Below are 20,756 nucleotides of genomic sequence, written 5' to 3'. Positions count from 1 at the left end.
CCAGGTCTCCCATGTGGGTGCAGGAACCCAGGCATAATAGCAGGGAGCTGGATCAGATGTGAAGTAGCTGGGATTCGAACCGGTGGCCACATGGGATGCCAGTGCTACAGGAAGTGGATAGCAGTGGATTAACCCACTATGCCACAGCACTGGCCCCCCAGTCAGTTGTGTAGTCTGCCTTATTTATGTAACTGACCAACCAGAGCCCCTTATAGAACCACTGGCTCTAAGTGGTCCTCTTGGTCTTCCCTACCTGTTACTTGATTCACCATCTTTGTGAATGCCTACGCTTATTTGCCCTGCATTCCCACTCTCTTCTTGTGGACACCTCTAGAAATGCTCAAAGATGGAGAGAAGGAACTTGCTACTCCGCTCATGTATGTTCACCTAGCCCTACCTACTTTCCTGGCAGCAAATCTAAGGTGCTCTCCCACATACCCACCCTCCTTCGCTCCTTCCTCCTCACCTGGGTTATAGACAGTAACATGAAATCAGAGACAGCAGAACTGTCTCAGTTAGATTAAAGAGCTGTGGGATTTTTCATTTCCCTGTCACCCTCACATGGTTGCCATAAGGATTAAATAAGAAGATGTGATCATTCTTTGTAAACTATAAACATGGTGGGGGAGGGGAATAGTCCTGATTACACAATCATTTCTGTATATTCAGAGTAATTTACATTGGTGTTTTGTTTCATTTTTACTATTACCAGGAAACTTAAGTACATCTAAAAGCTAATAACACTGATTTCCTCCAATCACTTTATAGGAAGGATCATAAATATAATGTTTGTAAAGTCAAAAGGGTTATGTAAATGAGCAAAGCAGATTCTGGTGAAGGAAGAAATGCCCTTTCAGAGGGAACACATCTTCACTAGGTTAGGCCCATTGGTAACAGATCTTCCCATTTTCCCAAAAAGGACTGTCTGGGATTGTTAAGTGTTGATTTGCATGTAAAAATCACAACTGCAAAACCTATCCACATATCACATCCCAGCCTACTGCTCTGCAGTAACCTGCTTTATATTTGGTCATATACCGTCCCTCCCCCCCAAAAAAACAATAAAAAGTGAGGACTTATTAGAATTAATAAGAGAGCTTTGAGGCTACTTAGTTTAATGCTTAGTAAAAAGAGGCCTGTGTGCTCAAAATTGAAAAAAAAAAAAAAAAGTCAAGAGTAAGTTTTCCACTACATCACACTGGCTCCCAAGAGGATATAGCTACAGAGAAAATAAGACATTTTGTCAATTGGACAGTAGTCTGGAGTGGTCTGGAGTATAAGCTCAGAACCAGAAATCAATCTCATTGAGACCTTCCAGGAACAGACTCTGAACTCAAGAACATCTTTCTCTCGACTAAATAGTGCTCAATACCCTCAGCATTTCTTGGCTGTCAGCAAAGCACACAGAAGCAACAGAGCTGCCCAACAGAAGGGAAGGCAGGAACTTTCACTAATTCAAGAGAGAAGAAAAATAATAACTAATGTTTGTGTTTATTCTTTGTCTGAAAAGCAAAATTTCAAATGCACTTGCTCCATAAAAGTAGAAGCAAGTCTAAGTTCAGTTAAAAAGCTAAAATTCAACTAAAAAGAAAAGAGAAAAAAATATATATTTTTTTTTTGGTCAAAGTCTGGCAAAGGGAATCTTTATCCAGAAGTGTCTTTGAAAGTCTGTTGCAGGGTTGGCACCATGGTGCAGTGGTTAACCCTCCACCTGCAGCACCGGCATCCCATATGGGCGCCGGTTCTAGTCCCAGCTGCTCCTCTTCCGATCCAGCTCTCTGCTGTGGCTTGGGAAAGCAGTAGAAGACGGCCCAACTCCTTGGGCCCTTGCACTCACATGGGAGACCGGGGAAGAGGCACCTGGTTCCTGGCTTTGGATTAGCGCAGCTCCAGCCATTGCAGCCATTTGGGGAGTGAACCAATGGATGGAAGACCTTTCTCTCTGTCTCTCCCTCTCACTGTAACTCTACCTCTCAAATAAATAAATAAAATCTTTTAAAAAAGTAAGTTTGTTGCTTTAACTATCAGCTAAACAATTAAACTAACTTAATTCTCAAGGACTTAAACCCCTAGAATTCTCGGGGGTGGGGTTGGAGGAGGGGGAAGCCACTCAGGTCATCTCTCTCAGATTTGTAGACTTCATCAATGAATGTGTACATTCACACTAAAACTTTTCTGATTAGGAAATCATTCAATCTTCAAAACATCACGTTTTTGAGTGGATGTTGGTCTGGCAGTTAAAGTGCTGATTAGAATACCTGTATCCCATATCTGAGTCCCTATGTTTGACTTCCTAGACTCTGGTTCCTGATTCTAGCATCCTAATGCTGACCCTGGGAGGCAGCAAAAGATGACTCAGTGGCTGAGTTCCTTTCAGCCATGTAAGAGACCTGGATTCAGTTCCCAGTTCCTGGCTTCAGACCCTAGCCACTGAGTGCATACTGGGAGTGACTCAGTAGGTGGGAACTCTTTGTCTCTATCCTTCCTGCCTCTCAAATACATACATACATAAAGCAAGTTATCTCTCATGCGCTCTTTCTCAAGAAGCTATTAGAAGACATATTCTAGCCGCCTGGTGCTGTGGATAGAGGGTTAAACTGCACCTACCATCCTGGCATCCCATATGGACCCTGGTTCAAGTCTAGGGTGTTCCACTTCCAATCCAGCTCCTTGATAATGTGCCTGGGAAAGCAGCAGAAGATGGCCCAAGTGCTTGGGTCCCTGCACCCATGTGGGAGACCCAGATGAAGCTCTTGGTTCCTGGCTTCAGCCAGGCCCAGCCCTGACCTTTACAGCCACTGGGGAGTGAACTAGAGAATGGAACATCTCTCTCTTTGCCTGCCCTTCTCTCCCTGTAATTCCACCATTCAAATAAATAAATCTTTAAAAAAAAAAAAAAAACAGGCTGACAACAATTCCAAATGTACCATTTTTTTTTAAATGTCTGTCTCTGTCTCTTTCTTTTTCTGCTCTCAAATAAATGCAAGTGAACATTTTTTAAAAAGTAAACCAACAGCTAATGGATATGATCACCTACGAAATTGTACCCTGAAGCTGGGTAATGGATAAAGAAATGAGGTTAATTTAGCTCACAGTTCTGGAGGTTCAAGAGCATGGCAGTGACACTGCTCTTGTGAGCCAACTCCCTTTGTCACATACATCATGGTGGATAGCATCATGGCAGGAACATAGGAGAGATCACACAGTGAAGAAAGAAAAAAAAAAAGAGCAGGGAGATACCAGCTTGCTCTTTGATAACAAGTCTCTTCCATGACTTAACCTGGGTCCCATGAAAACTAATTCTTACCACTGGCAGCACCCCCAGTGACCTAATTACCTTGCACTGATTCTACTTCCTAAAGATTCCACCACCTTTTAACATCTCTTAGGTCCAAGTTTCCAACACATGAACCTTTGGGGGACACATTTAAGCCATATCAAAGGGCGATGTTGTTCTAGTGGCTAGATTCCAGCTGGGACACCTGAGCCTGCCTCTGACTCCTGACTCCAGCTTCCTGCTAATGCAGACCCTGGGGAAGCAGCAGTGATGGCTCAGGTGGCTGGGTTTCTGCAAACCCATGTAGGAGACTTGGGTGAATACCTGGTTCCTGGCTTTGGCTTCAGACCTGACCCAGCTTTGGCCCAGCCACAGACATTGCCGGCAATTGGGAAGTGGATTGGTAGATGGGAGTTATCTTTTTCTTTGCTTCTCAAATAATAAATACATTTTTAAAAGGATTAAAAACCACATTCAAACCATATCAAGTGGGAAGGATCAGAAATATGTCAATAGGAAATCTTTAAAATGACAAAAACAAAAAGATGAGTAAGAAAAAAATGTAATCAGATTACACTATTTAGCTCAGGAGTGAACAACATAAAATCATAATAAGGTGAACACTAAATACTGCTATATCCAAAATCTGTGATTTTGGTAAGATGGGGCAAGAGGAAAGAATTAGGAAAAAGAATTAAATATTTAGCTATCACAGAAACAAATCAACAGATAATTTCTAGAATTAGAAATCAAGAAATAACAGAATAGGCTAGTGTTGTCGCATAGCCGGTTAAACCACCACCTGTGACACTGGCATCCCATGTGAACACTAGTTCAATTCCTGGCTGCTCCACTTTGAATCCAGCTCCATGCTAAGGCATCTGGGAAAGTAGTGGAAGACAGCCCAAGTACCTGAGCCCCTGCCACCCATGTGGGAAGCCCAGATGGAGTTCCAGGATCTTGCTTCAGTCTAGCCCAGCTGCAACTGCTGCAGCCATTTGGGGAGTGAAGCAGCAGATAGAAGATCTCTTTTTTTCTTGGTTTCTTCCTTTCTCTCTCTCTCTCCTCTTTTTTACTCTGACTTCCAATTAAATAAATAAATCTTCTAAAAAAGAAAAAAGGAAATAACAGGATGATATACTATTTGGAAAAATTAAAACAAATGTCAAAATAAATAGTGAGAAGAGTTGAATGTAGCTGTTTCTGGGGATCAGGAACTAAAGTATGGGGTAAGAACAGAGAACTGCTAATTTTGCTATAAACCCTTTAAGGCTATTTGACCTATACTATAAAACTGGTCATGCATTATTTTGATAAATATCAAAAATTCATTTTAAAAGCAGCTATATATTCAATAAATTTACTTTAAATTTTCTCTTGTCAGAATGGTTGATTTTTAGTGTATATGTGATATGTCATGTGTTCTTCAAAAAATTACCAATGCAGGAGCTGACACTGTGGCGTAGTAGGTTAAGCATCCGCCTGCAGCACCAGCATCCCATATGGGTGCCAGCTCATGTCCCAGCTGCTCCTGTTCTGATCCAGCTCTCTACTCATGGCCTGGGAGAGCAATGGAAAATGGCCCAAATGCTTGGGCTGCTGCACCCACATGGAAGACCCTGAGGAAGCTCCAGGTTCCTGGCTTCAGATTGGCCCAGCTCTGGCCATTGCAGCCATTTGGTGAGTGAACCAGTGGATGGAAGACCTTTCTCTCTGTAGCTCTGCCTGTCAAATAAATAATTTTTTAAAAAAAAAAGAAAAAGAAACAAAGTAAAAAATCACCAATACAAGCACTGAATTCAGAATCTTCTTCAGACTCAACTTTGTATTAGGTTCACTCTATGGTCATTTTATTTTATGGACAGAGAAAAAAAACAACTTATAAATTAATTGCAGGGCCCATATGCTAGTAAACATCATTGGATGTATTTTTAATTACATTTAGATTGGTTGATTTGAGCAAGAGAGAGAGAGAGAGAGAGAGAAAGCACTCCCCCCAAATGCCTTTAACAGCCAGGGCTAAAGTCTGGGAACTTAACCCATGCTTCCCATGTGGGTAGTGGGAACCCACCTACTTGAGTCATCACCACTGCCTCCCAGGGTTTGCATTATCAAAAAACTAGAGGGGCCGGCACTGTGGCACAGTAGGTTAATCCTCCACCTATTGCACTGGCATCCCATATGGGCACCAGTTCTAGTCCTGCCTGCTCCTCTTCTGATCCAGCTCTCTGTGGCCTGGGAAAGCAGTAGAAGATGGCCCAAGCACTTGGAGACCTGCACCCTCATGGGAGACCCAGAAGAAGTTCCTGGCTCCAGATCAGCCCAGCTCCAGCCATTGCAGCCATGTGGGGAGTGAACCGGCAGATGAAGGCCTTTCTTTCTGTCTCTCCCTCTCACTGTCTGTAACTCTACCTCTCAAATAAATAAATAAAATCTTAAAAAAAAAAAAAAAAAAAAGGAAGAAGCTAGAATGAGGAGGCAGAGCTGGGATGAAACCCACACTCTCCATTGTAGGATGCGGGCGTTCCAACCAGCATATACCCCAACTGGTTATTTTTTTATCCAGTTACTATGGCAAGAAAATCTGCATCCTTTCTGATAAAACACTCTATAATAAGCACTATTATCTTCCTCATAAGCTAATCTTTACAAAGACTTCATTATGACACTACAAAGGAAACTAGCACTATTTGAAAAATAAACTGTAAAGAGAGCCGGCGCCGTGGCTCAATAGGCTAATCCTCCACCTTGCGGCGCCGGCACACCGGGTTCTAGTCCCGGTCAGGGCGCCGGAATCTGTCCCGGTTGCCCCTCTTCCAGGCCAGCTCTCTGCTATGGCCAGGGAGTGCAGTGGAGGATGGCCCAGGTGCTTGGGCCCTGCACCCCATGGGAGACCAGGAAAAGCACCTGGCTCCTGGCTCCTGCCATCGGATCAGCGCGGTGCGCCGGCTGCAGCGGCGGCCATTGGAGGGTGAACCAACGGCAAAGGAAGACCTTTCTCTCTCTGTCTCTCTCTCTCACTGTCCACTCTGCCTGTCAAAAAAAAAAAAAATAAAATAAAATAAACTGTAAAGAGCACCAACTGATCAGAAATATTGACACGTACCAGATGAAATGTCAGAGTAATACTTTTTTATTATATATTCTTTAATCCATAAAGCAATTATATAATTTCTACTGCCAGAAATTCAATTATACTGGCATCATGACTCTAATTGATTATGAGAAACTTGGCCTATTCTCAGAAATACAGTACACTTAGAGAACACGGCAAAATTCCTTTTTAGGTTTCAACAGCAGAGTGTTCAAAATCTTAAAGTATAAGAGGTAGTAGAAACTTTAAGGATGATCTGGTACAGCATCCACAACCACAGAGCCAGCTATTGGCAAAACCAAGACTAGGATCCGGATGAAATGGGAGCCTCTGTATACAGAGCTCTTTTCCACCATATTATCCTATCTCTTATGTCCTTTTTTCAAACTTTATTTCCATGAACAATGGAGCACTGCAAGAAACCTTAGAGATACACTCCAACCTCTAATTTCCTTATAATAATAATAATAAAAAAGAAATACTCACAAATACTACTTACTGGCTGTGTTGACATTTAGAGTATGACAAGGCAAATTGTGACCAAAAACTCAATCATTTTTACGTCTAAGACCCCTGACTGCAGAAACACATGTCCTTCATCTCACAAACACATACTGAACTCCTATGTTCTTCCGATCTCTGTACCAGGTGCCGGGGTAACCATTAAAGGTGTTCCTTCAGAGCTCTTGGTCTCAGTGTAAGGCCACGGGTCCTAAAATTAGGTGGTCCATAAAGTTGGGCAAAGGATCATCATGTTATCTCAACTGGAACTCATACTCCCTACTGGACCCTGGTGGCAGTCCTACAAATCTAGCGCCTGGACTTCCAGTATAACAGCACAGAGGAAAAATGCCAGAATGTAGAGTTAGAAAGGTTCTTTTTCAAATGAGGCTTTGAGTGGGTAAGGTCACTCACCCTGTCTTATTCTTTATCAGCAACTGCCTCTTTTAAATCAAGACCTATCTCTGAACACGTCTTTATTTTTCCAATGTTAGCATCTCCATCATTTGCTTTCACCTTCACCCCTCACACCTTCACGCCCACTTTTGCCAGGCCCTTTCTTGGGTAAAGTTCTCCACTGTCTTCTTCCTTTCAGTCACTCATATCACTTTCCCTATTTTCCCTCATACTTTTGCTCAGTCCTGCTCTTCCCCAGCTACCTTCTCCAAACATAATACTTCAATTTCTCAAAATCATTCTGTAGGACCCTATGAAATCTGTCTTCTACCCCCTCCTTCTTTATTTACCAATGAAATGGTCTTTATCTTTTCTCTAACCCCATCTCCCTCAAAACCTCTTTGGGTGACTATTCTGCTTCTTACATTGTCTCTGCCTCTCCAGTTCCCAACATCTCCACCCTTTATTCCCAAACATTAGCATTTCTCAGTATTTTCTGTATACCCATGCATATCCAGGTCTTTGACTTTACACTAGATAGGAAATCAACTCAGTCCTTCTTACCAAGTTTTAGTCCTGTTTCAAATGGCTGCTTCAGATTTAATACTATTCATCTACCAAGTATACCCTTTCCAAGTCCTGTTCTGACTTCTCCACCATAGAGATCTAAAGAGGTAGAGAATGACCAATCCCAATGTTTTTGAGTGACCCAAACTGACTTCACATCTGCCGAAGCTATTTACCACTTTATCGTGATTGAGCAAGTAAACCTTTTTTTTTTTTTTTAATTTATTTATTTTACTTGAAAGAGTTACACAGAGGAGAGAGGCAGAAAGAGAGAGAGAGGTCTTCCATCCGATGGTTCACTCCCCAAATGGCCGCCATGGCCGGAGCTGATCCAAAGCCAGGAGCCAGGACTTCCTCTGGGTCTCTCACGCGGGTACAGGGGCCCAAGGACCTGGGTCATCTTCCACTGCTTTCCCAGGCCACAGCAGAGAGCTGGATTGGAAGAGGAGCAGCTGGAACTAGAACTGGCAGCAGGGCATAAACCCGATGCACCACAGTGCCGGCCCCACAAGTAAACCTTTTTATCCTCAGTCTCCTTATCTGAAAACAGAAGATAACAATAGCACTCTCTTGCAAAATTATTGTGGTCATTAAACAAGACAATAAATGGAAAGCTCCGCATGTAATTCCTGTTCTAACCTAAAGCAGAAGAAATTTAAGAAACCCAAGCAGTAGCTCAGAACTCATCAACTGGTTCTGATATTTTAATTGAATTCCCCTGAGCTACCTATCTGTGAACTGGATAATCATTTTGGTGTTTTTTTTTTCAAGATTTATTTATTTTATTTGTAAGTTAGAGTTACAGAGAAAGAAGGAGAGGGAGTGGGAGAGGGAGAGGGAGTGGGAGAGGGAGAAGGAGTGGGAGAGAGATATCTTCCATCTTCCATATGCTGGTCCACTCCCCAAATGGCCACAATGGCCAAGGCTGGACCAGGGCAAAACCAGGAGCCAGGAGCTTCATCTGGGTCCCCTAGGTGGGGGCAGGAAACTCAAGGACTTGGGCCATCCTCCACTGCCTTCCCAGGAGCATTACTAGGGACTGGATCAGAGGTGGGGCAGCCAGGACTGGAACTGGGGCTCTTATAGGATAATGGTATCACAGGCAGCTGCTTCATTCTCTACGCCACAATGCCAGTCCCAGTTTCTTTTTTCTTTTTTTGAAAAGCAGACAGAAACAGAGATCTTCCATCAGCTAACTCACACCCAAATGTCTGCAACAGCTGGGACAGGGTTAGACCAAAGCCAGTAGCCCAGAACTCAATCTAGGTCTTCCACAGGGTAGCAGGGACCCAACTACCTCAGCCATTACACGTTGCCTCCTAGTGTGTGCATTGGCAAGAAGCTGGAATTGGAAGTATAGCCAATTTCCTTTCTAGGTGCTTAAGATCTGCTCAGGCTTATCCACTTCCCTGAGACGACCTGGCTCACTCAATTTCCTGAGGCTAATAGCTAGCTCTGAAGTGCCAATATAACTGCACCATTGTGCCCCACTGCTGCACCCAATCGAGTTCTCTGGGCATGCCTCCAGAAAATTAGCCACTTGTCAGGAAGGACTGACATCTCACCTAGCTAGACTTCTGCCCTGCAGCTGCATCTTTCAAGAGTCTTCTCCACCCTGGGGGCCCTCTAGACCATGCTCATCTCAGCACTATTCTCAAGCCACTCAGACACAAGACCTACCACCCACCATAAACAATCAATCACCAAGTCTGCTAAAACTTCTTTCACATGTCTTTCGCAGACACTGTCATTTGTACTACTTCTTTGTCCTTTGTCAATCTCTGCCTGCATTTCAAATTATGCTTTCAAAAACCAGCCAGATCAATCATCCAAAACCACAGCTTTCATATGTCACTCTATTACTCAAAAAGCATCTGAGGCTCTCCACTTTCTATAGGACAAAATCTCACTGTTCTTTGATTGTAAGCTATTCTCCTCCTTCTGATCCTGTGCTAATACTACTCCTTCTATCTAAAATATTCTCTTAATTCCCCTTCTCTGCTCACCAAATTTATATACTTCCTTCAAAGACATTTGCTCACACCCTGTGTTCTTTGTAAAGCCCTATCTTATCTAGGTGGTAGAGGAAATTTCTGAGAGGAAAAACAGTTGGAACCGCTGCTGCGGTGTAGTGGGTAAAGCCACTGCCTGTGGTACGGCATCCTATATGGATACCGGCTCAAGACTCGGCTGCTCCATTTCCGATTCAGCTCTCTCCTATGGCCTGGGAAAGCAGTGGAAGATGGCCCAAGTGCTTGGGCCCCTGTACCCGTGTGGGAGACCTGGAAGAAGCTCCTGGCTCCTGGCTTCAGATCAGCCCAGCTCCAACCGCTATGTCAATTTGGGGAATGAACCAGCTGATGGAGTTCTCTCTCTCTCTTTCTCTCTCTCTCTCTCTCTCTCTGCCTCTGCTTCTGACTCTATATAACTCTGCTTTTCAAATAAATAAATAAATCTTTAAAAACAAACAAAAAAATGAAAATATCAGTGAATATATGATCTTGGGCAAAAGTGAGTCAATCAAGTTTGATTGGTGTTGAGTGAAAGTAAACAGTTTGGAAATAAGGTCAGAGGTGTGGTAAAAGGTCTTCCTGAGCTCAATGGGGACCAACCACAAACTTAAGGCACCCTGCAGCAAAAGCATGATTTGTTATTTCAAAAATGTCACACTGCCAGTGCTGAGAACAGTAGAGACACAGGGCAGAAACAAAGAAACTGGGTAAGAGCCCAGTAATAATCAGGGGGGAAGACAGTAATATGGACCAGGGTGACAGCAGTGAGAAGGGGTGAGAATCTAGATGTGCATGCCAACTGAATGAAGGATATAAGAACAGGAAAGATGTCAAGGATGACTCCAAGTTATTAGCCTGACCAAGTGAAATATTAGCAATGTCATTAACTGAACTGGGGCAATACTGAGAGAGGGACAGTTTTGTGAAAAAAGATCTGGAAAGAGGTTTTCTTTTTCTTTCTTTCTTTTTTTTTTTTTTTAAGATTTAATTTATTTGAAAGGCAGAGTTACAGAGAGAAAGAGGCAGAGGCAGAGGCAGAAAGAGGGAGGTCTTCCATCTGCTGGTTTACTCCTCAGATGGCCACAACAGCCAGAGTTGTGCCTATCCAAAGCCAGGAGCCAGGAGCTTCTTCCCGGTCTCCCACATGGGTACAAGGGCCAAAGACTTGGGCTTTCTTCTATTGCTTTCCCAGGCCATAGCAGGGAGCTGGATCAAAAGTGGAGCAGCCGGGACTCAAGCCTGTGCCCATGGAGCATGCTTTAGACATAAATTTAAGCTGGCACCGCGGCTCACTTGGTTAATCCTCTGCCTGTGGCGCCAGCATCCCATATGGGTACCGGGTTCTAGTCCTGGGTGCTCCTCTTCCAGTCCAGCTCTCTGCTGTGGCCTGGGAGGGCAGTGGAGGATGGCCCAAGTGCTTGGGTCTCTGCACTCACATGGGAGACCAAGAGGAAGCACCTGGCTCCCGGCTTCGAAGTGGTGCAGCTCCGGCCGCAGTGGCCATTTTGGGGGTGAACCAATAGAAGGAAGACCTTTCTCTTTCTCTCTCTCTCTCTCACTGTCTAACTCTATCTGTCAAATAAAAAAAAAAAATTTAAAAAAAGAAAGAAAACTTTCAAAAAAAAAGACGTAAGTTTAACACACACATTGAACATTCAAGGAAAAGTGTTAAGTAAGTTTATTATTTAAATCTGGAATTCAAGGGAGAGGTTCTGGCTAGAGATACACATTTGGGAGTTGTCAGAACACCGATCAAGCCAATCTGACAGAATATGATGATAGATATGTTCTATAACTACACTACCCCATACGGTAGTCACTAGCCACAAATGGCATGAAATGTGGCTAGGGTGACTGAGGAATTTAATTGTCAATTTTAGCTAACTTAAATAGGCACATTTGGTTAGTGGCTTACAAAATATATACAGATAGCATTTAAAGCAATGTGACTGGAAAAAATTGTTAAATAAATTAGTGTAGGGAGAAAAGATACTCAAAATCTGGGTACCAATGTCACAGATTATTTGTGATAGGAAATAAAACCAAACAACTCAAATCTCCACCAACAACAGAATTTAAAAAAAAAAATCAGGGGCATATTCACATATGACTGTCATTCAGCAGTGAACTACCTATATGAATGAGTCTCAAAAACAATGTCAGATAAAGAGTTTCTCAAAGAAGAAAACATTTGTGTAAATATCAAAAGCAGACAAACTAAATTATACGCTGTTAAATTATTATCTAAATATAGGATAGCAGGACCTCTGCAGGGAAAAGAAAAGGATGTAATTGGGAAGGTGAGCACAGAGGCTTCCAAAATTAGTGCAAATGTTCTATGTCCTAAACTAAATGGTAGGGACACGAGCATTTATTTTACTACTCTTCTTTGTCCTATATACTGTGGTATGTGTAATATTAAATAATTAAGACTTAAAAAAGAGGCAATATGTGATTAAGTGTCACACTGATGTTTTTAAATCATTAAGTTTAAGCAAGAGAAAGATAACTGTGTGATCAGGATAAGGTCTAAAAAAGAAGGAGTGAGGTAAGTATTTGACATAGAAGGATGCCACTTCAGGACCCCTGCATCTCCTATCACAGTGCCTGGGTTCGAATTCCACCTCCTGCTAATAAGCACTCTGAGAGGCACCAGGTAATGGCTGAGGTGGCTGGCTCCCTACTATCCAGGTGGGAGATGCTGACTGAGTTCCCAGCTCCTGGCTTTGGCCTGGACCAGCCCTGGCTGTTGTGGGCATTCAGCAGATGGGGTAGGGGGAAGGAAATCAATCAATCTCTTTTCTCTCTGCCTTTCAAATAAATAAAAAATTAAAAAGTGTGCTTTAAAAAAGAAAAAAAAAAAAAAAGGATGGAGTTAGTCATATAAAGGAAAGATCGAAGAGCATTCCAGTCAAGCATAGGAGACAATAAGTTGGTAGTGGTTGACTTGCCAACTGAGGTGCCCACATTCCATATATGAGTGCCTAGGCTGCGATCCTGGCTCTACTCCTGATGCCAGCTTCCTGCTACTGCAGACTCTGGGAAGAAGCAGCTAACAGCTCAAGAAGTTGGGTCCCTGTCATCCACACTGGAGGCCTGGGTTGACTTCCTGGCTTTGGGAAGGCCCAGCTTTACCTGCTGCAGGTATCTGGGGAGTAAATCAGTAGATGAGAGCTTGCTTGCTCTCTCCCTCTCTGTGTCTCTTTGCTTTGAAATAAATAAAATAGGGGCCAGTGTTGTGGCATAGTGGGTTAATCTGCCGCCTGCAGCATCACTTCCCATATGAGTACCAGTTCAAGTCCCAGCTTCTCCACTTCTGATCTAGAACCCTACTAATGCTCCTGGGAAAGCAGCAGAAGATGGTCCAAGTGCTTGGGTCTGTACACACACATGGGAGACTGAGATGAAGCTCCAGACTCTGGCCTGGCATAGCCCTGGCAGTCGCAGCCATATGGGGAGTGAACCAGCGAATGCAAGATCTCTCTTGGGGCTGGAGCTGTGGCTAGCGAATAAAGCCGCCACCTGCAGTGCAGGCATCCAATATGGGTGCTGGTTCCAGCAAGTCTCAATGCTTCGCTTCCGATCCAGCTCTCTGCTATGGCCTGGGAAAGCAGTAGAAGATGGCCCAAGTCCTTGGGCTCCAGCACCTGCATGGAAAATCCAAAAGAAGCTCCTGGCTTCTGGCTTTGGATCAACCTAGCTCTAGCCAACGAGGTCATTTGGGGAGTGAACCAGCAGATGGAAGACTCTCTCTCTCTCTCTCCTCTCTCTCTCTCTCTCTGCACCTCTACCTCTCTGTAATTCTGCCTTTCAAATAAATAAATAAATCTTTAAAAAAAAATTACCCCAAGGAACTTTAGCAGTCATTATTATGATAAAAGACTCAAGAGGGTTTGGTCTTGGCAACAGACAATGAAGGAAAAAGAGATTCAAATTTTCAAGCTAACCTGAGAAAACGGTAACACCAACAAATATAAAGCAAGAGAAATCAGCGAGAAAAATGGTTTTGAAGACCATATAATTAAGCTATATTATAAATACGTACTGTCCTACTATGTCAGGCACAGTATGATATCCTCTCTTCAATAAGCAGCTTGTGAATACCACTTACAAAAAATATAAAACAGGGGTTGGTGCTACAGCACAGTAGGTTAAGCTGTCTCCTGAGACACCTGCACCCCATATGGGTTCCAGTTCAAGCCCTGGTTGTTCCACTTCCAATCCAGCTCCCTGCTAAAGGCCTGGGAAATGCAGGGGAGGATGGCCCAAGTGCTTAGGCCCCTACTATCCATGTCGGAGACCTGAAGGAAGCTCCTGGTTCTGGCCTGGCCCAGCTCAGCCATTGCAGCCATCTGGGGGAGTGAACCTGTGGATGGAAGAACTCTGTGTGTGTGTCTGTGTCTGTTCTACTCTCTCTGTAACTCTGACTTTCAAATAAATACCTAAATCTTGAAATAATTAATTTTAAAAAGCAGTTATATTTTTAATAGGGAAAAAGAGAAACCAAACAATTCTTTGGGAAGAAAGGTTTTATAGCTTTTAACTCTAAGAATGTTGTGACTCCCACTTTCATTTACTTAATTTTCCTTTTTCTAAATTGAGAGCTCACATTCAAGTGGTTTACTCCCCAAATGCCCACAATGGCCTGGGCTGGTGAGAACTCAATCCAGGTTATCTACATGGGTGGCAGGGACCCAATTACTTGAGATATAACCACTGCCTCCCAGGGCGTGCATGAGCAGGAAGCTGGAGTCAGGAGCCAGAGTCAGGTGTTAAATCCAGGTACTCTGATGTGGGACAGGCCTCTTCAACTGCTAGGCTGAACGCCCACCCTATGTGAGTCTCACTTTTTAAAGAAACAGTGCTATGAAAAAAATTTGAAGTGCCTTTCAAAATAAACTGAAATATGCAACAAAACACAAAAGCGGAGATGACTGAAGTAAAGGAATGGAACTACTTGCTGTTTATGACAAAATTTCCTGGAGACCAGGACTATGACTGGCTGTCTTTGCATCCCCCACAGTGCTGAGCACAGTGAGCGACCACTGGAGAGGAAACATCCCAGCAGTGGCTAAAAGCGCAGCTAGAGCACCGTGAGGCTGACTGAAGGCCATCTGGGGAGTCAACCAGCACTGGAAGGCAGCAGGTGAAGGCTCAAGTGCTTGGGTCCCTGCCACCCATGTAGGAAACCCAAATGGAGTTCTGAGCTTCTGGCTTTGGCCAACCCAGCATCTGGGGACTGAACCAGCAGACAGAAGATCTGCTTCTTTATTTCTCTGGGTAGGGAAAACCTACCAAAAAAAAAAGTAGATTGAAAGCCTGAATCTTCACAGTAGTCTCACTTACAGCAACAGTTTTCTAGGCCTGTGGGACAGTCATTGCAAAGATAAATGACTGATGCTCAAGTGGCTCCTAGAAACTGAGCTACTATCTCCAGATTCACTCATAGTTCAGATAATTCCACACTGTCCCATTTTATCCAGTATTGCTGAATACAGGACAATGAGGCTTCTTTTTAAAATGAACTGACCTTATACAAATGCTTTAAGATCATGCATCCTTCAAGAGGTAATACCAGGTAATGAATGTCCAAATACCAGCAGAGGCAGTATAATGTAACAGTCAAGAGTTCAGACACCAATCCAGACATGGGTTAAAATTCAGCTCCTTCACTAAACAGCTATGTGGTACTGTAACACATTCTTCCTACAGTAAGATTAAGCTGCAATTAATTTAAGACTTGAGCATGTAGTAGCTTTAAATGTTACTGCTTTCCTGCCTAAAACTGTCCAGATCTCCTTGACTGGACCTGCACTACCAGTAACAGTCTCAGTCACTCATTTTTAGGGTAGAGCTTTCTAGATGGTTGATCTCATTCATTATGCTCTGAATCTCCTAAACAACTCCACTAAGAACAATCTTATTTTAAAACTCTCTGGTTCTTGAACCCATGCAATGGACTTCAACAATGAAAATAAAGAGCAGTGAGGAAAAACCATAGAAAAAAAATCCAATTAAACTGGAACAAAAAACTACTTAGTTGTCTAAAACTGTCTAAACTGATGATTTATTAAAATTCATTAATTCTGTATGCTGGAGACAATCTGGAGCAAAGTCTAGGCTATCAGCAATGACTTCTAGGACAATATGAAGCACTCTAACCCCATGGAGGCAGACACCCGCCTATGCGCACCACCCCCGCTCCTCTCTTTAAACCCAGCAATCTTTTTGCCTATGGTTGAGAGTTTCGTGGAGGCAGGGAGAAATACAGGAGGGAAATAAGTGCCACAGATTCATTTTTTGCACAAGCCCTTCAAAACTAAATCCCAACAGGTTTCTCTCTCTCAGGTCTCTCCCCACATCCCACACACAGCCACCAAACTTCCTAAACTACCAGTTTCATCACATCAAAACTTAATACCTACGGTCAAAACATAATTTTAAACTTCTCGGTCCAAGAGCTTAATAGCTCCTAATCCACTATTCACTATTATTCAACTATTTAGTTAGAGAAAGCAAAAACCGAAATTCCAGGCTCAGGCTATCATTATTCCAGGCTTATAATGCAGAACTTTCGAACTCCTAATTCCCCCAGGGAAATTCTCTAAAGCTCCAACAGATCTGTTTACTGTCCTCCCAACACAAACGGCCTGCAACCCAGGCTGGGTTACACCCACCTCTGCCCACACCACTTCACCCTTCTGCCGTTGCTTGCTTCGTTGCTTCCCAAACCAGCCGGGGTCCCCCCCCCCAGCTCCAAAGTTCCATCTCTGACCCCCACTGTGCTCCCACAGCGCACGCTGTCCACACTGACCCCATTCTGACCCTCGTCACATGCATCCTTTTTAGGCAGCTATACTCTCAAGACATCTTAATCGGCTCCAACACACGGCAAGTTCCTTGGAAGGCAGACCGCGGACGTAACACGCGGAGGATCTGTCACCGTGCCCTGCACTTAGTAGGTCCTGGATATTAATGATTAAAACCAGGAGAGGTTCTAATAATGTACCAAGATAGGAGAACAAGGCCACGCCGCCTGTCCATCTGTGTTTAGAGATCAGAGTATTTAGCGTTCACCCCGAGGCGAAGTGGAGGCAGCACGCCACCAGACAGTAACAGCTCCGCGCCCTGACCCTGGGCTTGCCACTATCCCTGCAATTGTTGGGGGGAATATCCCACCATCTCCCCTCAGGCAGCTGCTGCACAGGACCCCACGGTGTCTTTCTGCTTCCCAGTTCTCCGCGCCAGGAAGCCCAGGACTGTCTCCTCACCACGGCGGAGCCAGGCAAACTTTCACCGTTCCCAACGCGGGCACTGATTTCCACACGGTCCTAGACACTCAGCGCCCACCGGCGAAGGCAGGGCTGAGCACGGTGAGCAGCGGGCTCGCCCGCAGCCTCCACCGCGCGGCAAGGGCGCCCGCCTCCCGTCCCCGGGCCGGCAGCAGGACTCGGCGAGAGCGGCGCGGCTCCCCAGAGCGGCCCGGGGTGGCTCCCCCCTTGCCCCGCGCCCCCTGCCTGGGGGCACATGCCCTGTGGCCCCGGGGCACGGCTCTCCGGCCGCCCTCACCAGCCTGAAGGACGTCCTCCAGTCCGCGCCGGGCCGGGCCCCTCGCTCCGTTCCGACGAGCAGCCTTTCCGGGAGCCGCGGCGGCCTCGGGGCGGCCGTCGGGGCCCAGGTCGGCGGCACGGGCGCCGTGAGGGGCGGCGGCGGCGCGGCTTCAAGTGCTGAATCACCACTTTGCAACCCGAGCGCCAAACCACCTTGGCCGAGCGTCCGGGCGCTCCGTTCCACTTACCCGCAGAGGCGCTCCGAGGGCAGCAGGCGGGCACCTAGGATGGAGCGGAAAGTGCTGGGCAGCGCGGGGTGCAGCAGCCACGCAAGCCGGTACCGCATACCCCAGCGCAGCCGCTGGGATCACCGAGAACGCTTCCTTCTTGCGCCGGGAGCCGGCCGCGTGCACTGCGCATGCCCGGCCCGCGCCGCGCCGCCTCCCGGGAACCCGAAAAAGGCCTCTGCTCCGGATTTTGCTTAGAGCCGGACGCGCGCCACCGGGACTGCTGGGACGGACGGTCGCACACGGTTCTAGCCGGGGAGCCTAGGAACCGCAGTAACCAGGCCTTCCTAGACGGAGGGAGCCGCAGCTGGGTCACACGCGGGCGCACCAGTGAGGGTTGCGGTGTGTCTGTGGCTAAAGGAGCCAGGGTAATGCGCTGATGAATATAGTGAGGAGGGTACACGGGGCCCTGTTTTCTGGGGGCATTGGCTAGGGGTTCCCCGACCCTGAGGTGTTGGAATAAGATCGGCAGGTGCCGCGGCCTCCCAGAAAACGGACCCGCGGTGTGGGCTCCGCGGACTCCATCTGCAACGCGGAGGGGACATGGAACTGCGAAGGCGGCTGCGCCAGGGCCCGGGCCCGGGAGGGCAGTAGGGGAGATTCAGATCTCTAGGAGTCCTGAGAGGGGCGTTTCAGTCCTGGGAAGCCAGCAGCTCTGCAGAGAGGAAGGTGGGGTCAGGGCGGGCCACGGCCAAAACAAGGTTTTCGTCGACTTTGAAATGCAGAGTAGAAACTTCTGGCGGTGCTGGGTCTACTATTACCGGTGGCTGCCTAAGGCGCCACTTTGAATGCTTTTCTCCCCCGTGGCTTCACGGTGCTCCGTATCCACGAATGGTCTAGTAAGGTCAGGTATTGGCCTGAATTGTGTTTTGCCAGAGCTCTAAGAAGGAGTGCCGTTAGGGATGGTGACTCTCCCCACCCCGCCTTAAGTCATTTTAGGTTTCTTTCCGAAGTGGCAGACCCAAGACTGCAGGCGGAAACAGTGTCCAGAATCCTGCTATGGCTTCAAGATGGAATTCGGTAGAAGAATCCCTTAATAACGTCGATGCTTCATCAAAGAGATGATGTTTAAAGGCAAACCTTTGGATAAAAACAGTAAATATTACTGCAAGCCTCTTCGCTGATGGCTGCAAGCACACGGTTTTAGGAACCTTTAAGGAGTCAGCATTGTGGCTCAGCGGGTAAAGCCACTGCCAGCGCAGCTCCAACTGTTGCGGTCATTTGGAGAGTGAACCAGCAGATGGAAGACCTCTCTCTCTCTCTCTCTCTCTCTCTCTCTCTCTCTGCCTCTCCTCTCTTTGTGTAACTCTGACTTTCAAGTAAAATAAATAAATCTTAAAAAAAAAAAAAAGCAGAAATCAATGATGCCCTGAAATCATCCCTCATCCCAGTTGGGATAATTAGACATAAATTCAAATATATGTATTCTAACATACTTGAATGCAAATATAAATTATTTTCAATTGGAGCTGGCATTATGATGCAATAGGTTAAGTCACTGCCTGTAGTACTGGCATCTCATATGGGAGCCCGTTTGACTCCCGGCTCCTCCACTTCCCTTCCAGTTTCCTGCTAATACTCCTGGGAAAGTAGCAGAAGATGACCCAAGTCCTTGGGCTCCTGTACTTACATGGGAAACCCAGCTAAAGCTCCTGGCTCCTGGCTTCATCCTGGCCCAGCCCTCACCATTGCAGCCATTTGGTGAGTGAACAGCATATGTCAGATCTCTCTGTCTCTCCACGTAGATCTGCATTTCAAATAAATAAATAAACCTTTTAGAATCCCTTAAAAATTATTATTGATTCATTCATGCTGTAAAGTCTTTCCATTGGCCCAGATAGTGTGGAGTTCATTGTAGAGTTAAGCAGGAGCTCCTAACAAATTGGTGGGGCTGGGGAGGAAGGGAGTGAAAAAGAAGCCCAGTGGTGAGAGGTTGGTACTTATTTCTTAACTGGAGACATTCAGAAAAATTATGTCTTTTGAGTCACTCTAACTTACTGTCTTGCTATAAATTCAAAATCAAAATAAAATTTCTTTGGGTGGGCATTTGGCAGTTATTAAGATGCCACTTGGGATGTCCATATTCCAGATAGGAGTGCCTGGGTTTGAGGCCAAGCTCCATTTCCAATTCCAGCTTCCCTGTAATGTGCATTGGGGAGGAAGCAGGTGATTGTCCAAGGACTTGGGTCCAAAGATTGTCCAAGGACATGGGAGACATGGATTGAGTTTCTGGTTAGAGTTCTAGGCTCCTGGCTTTGGCTTGGCCATCAGCTGTTGCAGGCATTTGGAGAGTGAACCAGCAGATGAGAGATATATCTGTCCCCCTGCCTTTATTTATTTGTTTGTTTTTTTATTTTTTACAGGCAGAGTGGACAGAGAGAGAGAGACAGAGAGAAAGCTCTTCCTTTTGCCGTTGGCTCACCCTCCAATGGCCGCCGCGGCTGGCGCCCTGCGGCCGGCGCACCGCACTAATCCGATGGCAGAAGCCAGGTACTTCTCCTGGTCTCCCATGGGGTGCAGGGCCCAAGCACTTGGGCCGTCCTCCACTGCACTCCCTGGCCACAGCAGAGAGCTGGCCTGGAAGAGGGGCAACCGGGACAGAATCCGGCGCCCCCACCAGGACTAGGTGGAGGATTAGCCTAGTGAGCTGCGGCACCGGCCTTGTCCCCCTGCCTTTAAACAATAAAAATAAGTAAACAAATTTTAAAATAAAGTTTTAATTATTTAACAAATGTTTACTGGCAGGCGCCGCAGCTCACTAGGCTAATCCTCCGCCTTGCGGCACCGGCACACCAGGTTCTAGTCCAGTTGGGGCGCCGGATTCTGTCCAGGTTGCCCCTCTTCCAGGACAGCTCTCTGCTGTGGCCCGGGAATGCAGTGGAAGATGGCCCAAGTGCTTGGGCCCTGCACCATTATGAGAGACCAGGAAAAGCATCTGGCTCCCAACTTCGGATCAGTGTGGTGCGCCGGCCGCAGCGGCCATTGGATGGTGAACCAACAGTAAAGGAAGACCTTTCTTCCTGTCTCTCTCTCACTGTCCACTGTGCCTGAAAAAAAAAAAAAAAAAAAGTT

General features: G+C 45.8%; 1 protein-coding gene and 1 long non-coding RNA gene across 6 annotated transcripts in view; one reads left to right on the top strand and one right to left on the bottom strand.

Annotated features, from left to right (window-relative positions):
* Nucleotides 1-17,897, bottom strand: part of IDE (insulin degrading enzyme) — a 116,679-nt gene extending 98,782 nt beyond the window's left edge. For 3 of the 5 annotated variants that reach the window (XR_016222131.1, XM_089314754.1, XM_089314756.1), the window contains exon 1: nucleotides 17,646-17,871. Coding sequence is in view for 3 of the 5 variants with exons in the window: in XM_089314754.1 (XP_089170880.1) it covers nucleotides 17,646-17,743 (98 nt within the window). In the remaining 2 variants the exon portion in view is untranslated. Of the gene's footprint in view, nucleotides 1-17,416; nucleotides 17,546-17,645 lie in introns of those variants that run through there. The other 2 variants (XM_089314753.1, XM_089314755.1) reach the window with 2 other exon arrangements.
* Nucleotides 17,818-19,035, top strand: LOC149121971 (uncharacterized). The gene is made up of 2 exons (XR_016222132.1): nucleotides 17,818-18,052; nucleotides 18,638-19,035. It is a non-coding gene; the product is annotated as an uncharacterized LOC149121971 (long non-coding RNA).
* Nucleotides 19,036-20,756: the final 1,721 nt, after the last annotated feature.

The sequence above is a fragment of the Oryctolagus cuniculus genome, chromosome 15 (assembly GCF_051225735.1).
Source record: "Oryctolagus cuniculus isolate XC-2025 breed Fujian yellow rabbit chromosome 15, ASM5122573v1, whole genome shotgun sequence".
Taxonomy (NCBI): Eukaryota; Metazoa; Chordata; class Mammalia; order Lagomorpha; family Leporidae; genus Oryctolagus; species Oryctolagus cuniculus.
This window is presented reverse-complemented; position numbering and strand designations above follow the sequence as displayed.